The sequence below is a fragment of the Passer domesticus genome, chromosome 6 (genome assembly GCF_036417665.1).
Source record: "Passer domesticus isolate bPasDom1 chromosome 6, bPasDom1.hap1, whole genome shotgun sequence".
NCBI lineage: Eukaryota > Metazoa > Chordata > Aves > Passeriformes > Passeridae > Passer > Passer domesticus.
In genome coordinates this window covers 70,456,796-70,462,818 of record NC_087479.1, presented here as the reverse complement: position 1 = coordinate 70,462,818, position 6,023 = coordinate 70,456,796, and the positions used below count along the sequence as shown (strand labels likewise).

The 6,023-nt window shown below is 53.6% G+C and overlaps 1 protein-coding gene across 3 annotated transcripts; it reads left to right on the top strand.

Moving 5' to 3' along the window:
• Nucleotides 1-601: 601 nt before the first annotated feature.
• On the top strand, nucleotides 602-5,498 carry LOC135302221 (uncharacterized). 3 transcript variants are annotated; one of them, XM_064422649.1, is made up of 10 exons: nucleotides 614-873; nucleotides 1,469-1,567; nucleotides 2,019-2,126; nucleotides 2,415-2,486; nucleotides 2,575-2,646; nucleotides 2,735-2,770; nucleotides 3,286-3,393; nucleotides 3,856-4,030; nucleotides 4,737-4,802; nucleotides 5,255-5,498. In XM_064422649.1, the coding sequence occupies exons 1-9, from the start codon at nucleotides 816-818 to the stop codon at nucleotides 4,759-4,761; spliced, it is 753 nt and encodes a 250-aa protein (XP_064278719.1). In that variant the 5' UTR covers nucleotides 614-815; the 3' UTR covers nucleotides 4,762-4,802; nucleotides 5,255-5,498. The 3 variants fall into 3 exon arrangements, 2 of the variants coding, with proteins under 2 accessions (XP_064278719.1, XP_064278720.1); XM_064422650.1 differs by lacking the exon at nucleotides 2,735-2,770 and having other exon boundaries at nucleotides 617-873; XR_010363920.1 differs by lacking the exons at nucleotides 4,737-4,802; nucleotides 5,255-5,498 and having other exon boundaries at nucleotides 602-873; nucleotides 2,735-3,393; nucleotides 3,856-3,897.
• Nucleotides 5,499-6,023: the final 525 nt, after the last annotated feature.

Here is a 6,023-nt window from a genome sequence, read left to right as displayed (position 1 = left end):
CTCCAGCAACACAGCGTGACCAGCAATGTCAGCAGGAAATATAATAATTTTGCTGAGCAATGGCTCATTGATGAAGCAAAACATTTACATTCGGGGCAGTCCATACATACAGCTGGGGGCACACGCTGGGGGTACAGCTAAGGCCATGAGGTCACAGCAGGACCTGAGGTCACAGAGGTGCCAGAGCCCCGTGGTTGCAGAGCAGCACAAGGAGCCAGCAGTCAGTCCTTGAGCACAACTGTTGCGGCAGCAGCGGCGGTGGCAGCAGCGGTGCTGACATTGGGACAGCGGTGACAGGACAGCGGTGGCAGCAAGAGCTGCAGGACTGGCAGAGGGCAAGGCAGCATGGCCCTTGCTCTGCGCCTCTTCCTTCTGCTGCTCCTGGCTGTGGCCCTGCCTGCCAGGGCTGCCCAGGCTGCTCCGCTGCAAGCGCGGCGAGCAGGTGAGCCGGCAGCCTGGCTGCCCTTTCCCGGCACAGCGCTCCCTGCTCCCCGGGAAGCGCTGGGAATGCCTTTGCCCAGGGCATTAGGGAGGGTTTCCTCTGTGGGAAGGGAGAGAGCCCCAACAGGTCCTGGACTGCTCCAGCCACTTATCCAGGGATGTTGCACAGGGCCTGCAAAGAGGGTGGAGAGTGGCCAGGAGCCAGCCCAGAGCTCCCCAGGCCCCTGTGCAGCTTTGGCCTTGTCCACTGACATCTCGCTCCCACAGCCTTAACTGACCCCCCTGCAGTGCCCAGTACTCTAAGGCAGAGGGGGATCCCAGAACACCATGGAAATGGTTCTGATGATTGTTCCCTTCTAGATTGGGATACTGACATGGATAATCTGGATGCCCTATCAGATGATGGCTTGAAACCCCTGGAGGATGCTGGAGGCAAGTTTTCCGTGTGCCTTTCCAGAGAAAAAAATCAGTGTCCATGCGGCAAGAGCTCAGTTAAACGCCATTTCCCTTAACATAATCTTGAAAGAATCTGAAAAATTTGGGCGGATCCACACTGAGGCCCTGAGTGATCCCACAGGATTGCTGTCAGTGGGAGGAAGGAGCATTTAGCTGTCCATCTTCCTCCCATGTGGAATGTCAGTGTGTCCTTTCATGTGCTCTGTGCAGCCAGGGAGAAGAGCAGAGAGGGAAGGGGCCAGGCCCTGGGTTGTGCCCCGGGGCTGAGCCTTTCACAGCTCCTTTGCTGGCCCCAGGGAGCCCGAGCTGCTCCTGCTGCCACTGCCAAGCCCTGGTCCTGCCCATGGCTGGGTTTAGAGCTGCTGGCAGCTCCAGGGAGTCCTTTCTGCCCTGACTGCCCCGCAAGGGGCTGCTTCCATCCCAGTGTGGGGCCACTGCAGGCACGTGCTCCCTCTGCTCCTGCTCCTGAGTGGGAGGCAGGGCTGAGGGAGTGCCTTGGAGGGCACCAAGAACCCAGGTGCCCTCACTGCCACTCCAGCCTGATGGAGAAATTGAATCACTTTCCATTAAGGTCTTCCTAGATGGAAGAACCAAGACGCAGGAGACAGCAAGTCGCTGGAGGCAGCCAAGCTTCTGGACAAGATGCTGAGTGACCTGGAGAGACGTCGTGGTGGGTGCATTTCCCTCATGCTTCCCCTGGGACTCAGCAGCCGGGGGCTTTGGCTGCACATCTGGACACGCCGTGCCCGGCACAGTGGGAAGGGATCCATGGCAGCCTCACTGCCCCGCTGCTGCTGCTGCTTCCACGCCCTGCAGGGCTGTTTCCCAGCCTGGCCTGGCTGACACGTCTGCCCAGCCCCTGCATGAAGGCATTTGGCATCAGCTGACAGGCTGCCCAAACTGCACCATTGGTGGCCTGACATGCCCTGCAATTTCCCGGTCTCCAGGCAGATCAGGAATGGCAGCTGTTTGGACAAGAGAGTGCCCTGTCCAATCCCAAAAGTTTTTATGATTTCCAGATCCTTATCCATCAATTTAACCAGTATTGTCTCCTGAAGATTCCAACTCCCAGAGACGGGAACATCTGCACCTAATCCAAATGTTCCTTTTTCTTTCTGCAGAGATGAAACCAAAGGCTGTGCTGAAGACTGAGTTTCCCGGAGGAAGCAGTGGCTCCATGGCAGCCTCTGCTGCAGGATGGGAGGCGATGCCAGGCACAGGCCCAGGAGGTAATTGCTGTGCCTCTGGGCCTGAGCCCTGCTGAGGCTTCAGCTGCCCTCTCTGCTGCTGTGTGTCAGTGCCTGCCCCTCCAGGGATGCTGCACAGGGCTTGCAAAGAGGGTGGAGTGTGACCAGAGCCAGTCCAGAGCTCCCCAGGCCCCTGTGCAGCTTTGGCCTTGTCCACTGACATCTGGCTCCCACGGCCTTACCCGACCCCCTTGCAGTGCCCAGTTCCCAAAAGCAGAGGGGCACCCCACCACACCATGGAAATGGGTGTGGTCTGTGCTCCCTTTCTAGGTGAGGGTGCTGGGATAGCTTTTCCAGCAGCTGGGATGGAAGATGGTTTGGAACCCTTGGGAACCTCTGCAGGTAAGTTCTCAACTTCCCCTCAGAGAATAATCATTGACAAACTGTCAGGAAACACGTGACAGCAGCTTGTGTGGCTCTTGAGTTGCAGGTGTGTCTGCAGGGAGGACTTTTCAAGCTCCAGGTCTGGTTGCTGCACACAAGCCCAGCTCCCATGGCAGGGGTGAGTAGTGTGTCCCTGCTGATGCCACAGGCTGAGTCCTGGTTCTGTGGAATCCGTTTCTGGAGAAATGGAAATACTTTCTCTTAAGGTCCTCTGAGAGGGAGGAAAAAACCTACAAAACAGGGTAAGTCCCTGGAGGAATCCAAACAAGCAGACCAAATCTTGACTGAACTGGAGAGACAACGTGGTGGGTGCATTTCCCTCAGTCTTCCCCTGGGACTCAGCAGCCGGGGGCTTTGGCTGCACATCTGGACACGCCGTGCCCGGCACAGTGGGAAGGGATCCATGGCAGCCTCGCTGCCCCATGCTGCTGCTGCTGCTGCTTTGATGCCCTGCAGGGCTGTTTCCCAGCCTGGCCTGGCTGCAGCATCTGCCCAGCCTCTGCAGGAAGGCATTTGGCATCAGCTGACAGGCTGCCCAAACTGCACCAAAGGGCATGCACACCCTGAGATCCCCTGCAATTTCCTGGTCTCTGGGTAGATCCGGAGAAGCAACTATTTGGAGATGGAGCAGCCCCAAGGGCCTTGGCCTTTCCCTGATACTTATCCACATCTTTGACAAGTGCAGTTTCCTGAAGATGCCACCACCCTAATGGGGAATGGTTCCACCAGATCCAGCTGTCCTTTTTCCTTTCTCCAGATGTGGACCGAAAACATTTGCGGAAGGCAGAACTTCCTGGAGGAAGTGATGGCCCAGTGCCAGCCACCGATGCACAAAGGGAGGAGATGCCAGACAGTGCCACAGAAGGTGATTGCTGTGCCAGGCTCAGCCAGGCTCAGCATTCCTGCTGGGCCCCTTCCATGGGAGACACGTCCCAAAACCTGGGAGCAGCTGCACGGGGTGGCCATGGTGGGGAAAGGGCAGAGGGGGAGTGCAAGGCTCCCATGCCTCCTGACGGGGTCTGAGCCTGTCCCCTGGGGCTGGGGGAGCTGTCACGGGGCAGGGAGGGCCAGGGGTGGCAGTGGCTGCTCAGGGATGGCTTTGGCCTGTGTCCCTGGCAGCAGCCACTGCCCAAGCAGCTGCGCTGCCCCCGGGCTCTCCTCCCGGCCTGCTGGGCTTTGTTGGCTGGCACAGCCTGTGCCAAGGGCCGGCAAGGTGCCTGCAGGCCCCAGCTCTGGGGGAAACAGAGAACGTCCTGCCCGTATCCACCGTGCTGCCAGCTCAGCAGTGCAGCACAGCACGAGCTCATGCTCTCAATTGCTCCCACAGATATTATCAATGAAACAGGAATATATGCCCCGGATCCAGTGCGCTTCCCAAGAATTGTCTGTCCCGAGGATGTGCGTAGGACCTGCATGATAGGCACAGTGGTGACAGTGTTCACTGTGCCACTTGTGCTGATAGGCTGCTATCTTGGCATTCGCAAGCTGTACGAGCTCAGACGGTCAGTTGTTGATTTTTCTGCACAGTTTTCTTATAACTCTACTCCTGGCATTGGTAGCCTGACTGGGAATCATGCTGCAGTGAAGCTGTGGCCAGTCCATGGTTATCCAAATAACTCTGCTGAGAGTTCTGCTGCTGCCCAGTGCTTCCATTGGCCTCTTAATTGCTGGGCCTTGTCCTGGGGGCCCCGCTGGGGCTGCAGCCAGTGCTGGCTCCCACTGAGGCTGCCTGGCCAAGAGCAGCCCCAGGGGCACGGGGAGAGGCAGAGCAAGTTCTCCACAGTATTTGGGCAGCACAGTTCAGGACAGGACAGGACAGTGCTTATTTAGTAGCCCATGTAAATTTCATGGTAACAGTGGTGTTGCAGCACAAGAAAAATTTGCTCCAGATTTGTGAAAACAAATCCAACGTGATGAAGGTTTGGCTTTGGCCTTGAGACTTTGCTCTTTGTGTGAGCCCTGCTCTGGATTGATTCCCAGTCAATCTTGGAGCTGGTTTTGGGCGAAGGCTCATCCCAGCCCTGAGCCTTGTCAGTTCTCTGGCCTCAAAGGGACAGCTGAGACTGCACTGCACATGACTGGGGTTCAGGGCTCCATCATCAAAGAGCTTTGACATGTTTAAATTTCTGTATTCTTACTACATGGTTTTTGTTATGAAATTCATTCATTAGATTTTAAAACTTAGTTGTAAAAAAACTTCTTTTCCAGTGCTTCTTCCAGTTATTTGATATAGTCAGTGATGGCCTAATTATCCCATGGCTGAATTAGAAGACTGTAAGTATTATAAAATGAAATAATGTTAGGTTATCACACTCTTAGGTCTTTCACAGATTCCTGAAACTTATGTTGGTTTGATGTGACCAACAGAAGAGTTTGGCTCCGCTTTTAATTGAAACAAGCAGCAGAGCTGGAACCTGTTGAAAAGAGTCTCTTCGCTTCATAGCTAAAGCCAGCTGCCAGGGTTCTTTATTGAGGAATATAATATCTGTATTTCTCCTGACAAGTAGCTGATAGAAATGAGGAATTTGGACTCTTTGGGAAGTACTGACCAGTTGGGCATTGGGTCTCTGAAGCTCAGTCTGTAATAACCAATCTTTTTCAGAAGAGAATGTTCAGTTTCTTCCTGGCTCTCACACTCTTGCATTTGTGTTCCAAAACACTTCCTGAAAGAAATTTACAACAGCTCTTTGTGGTCCTTTAGTTGACTTTTCTCTCTTTCTCCACAGACGCAGATGCAAACCTGGATGATTCCATTAAAAAAGCTGGAAAGCAGATCCTGGAGAAGAGGGCATACATCTGCTCCCACCCACTGGACAGGACCTTCTGATTCCTCCCTGAGAGCAGGCACTCATGAATGTCAGTCAGGGAGGAATTTGCTGCAGTTCCCACATTTGGCATCTTAAAAGCATCTGTTATTTAATGTCTTTGCTAAATATTACTGTGTAAAATAAAATTTCTTTGTAACCAAAACTTCATACGAAAAGGATAAAAAAAGATTATTTTTTTTTTTAAAGCTGCTATGTTGGGGTGCATTAGTTTTAAGTTGGTTTATTCCTGTACCCCCCCATTCCTGTTTATGGTTCTGCCCGGGCTCTCTCTCTCTCCCTCTTCTTGATTGTCCCGTCAGTTGCACTTTTCCACTCCCTTTCCCTACGGTTTATCTCTCCTAATCCCTCCCTGGTTGCTGTCTGTTATTCGGTGTCCATACCCTTCCATCCAGACCCTTCTGTCTTGGACAGTGAATGATTGGACCAGAGGTCAGGGTTCAACCCTCAGTTTATTCCCACTGGAGGTCCGAGATGTTTGTTACGTGTTATTCCCTCCTCTCAAAAATTTAGATTGGTCATTGTATTCTGGTTATAGCAAAACAACTATCACACCACAAAAAATTACAATTCGGAATTCCATTCGAACGCTTTCCGACGCCCAACAGCTGTGTGGGTCTTTGAATTGGTAAGACCTTGGCTAGGCATTCCCACCGAAGACCTGGCCCCC

Bases quoted from the DNA above. Each gene is read 5' to 3' on its own strand.
- LOC135302221 (XM_064422649.1), top strand. From the start codon at position 816: ATGGATAATCTGGATGCCCTATCAGATGATGGCTTGAAACCCCTGGAG. The intron at 1,568-2,018 runs GTGGGTGCATTT...TTCTTTCTGCAG, and splicing joins TGACCTGGAGAGACGTCGTG to AGATGAAACCAAAGGCTGTG. The intron at 2,647-2,734 runs GTGAGTAGTGTG...CTTTCTCTTAAG, and splicing joins GCCCAGCTCCCATGGCAGGG to GTCCTCTGAGAGGGAGGAAA.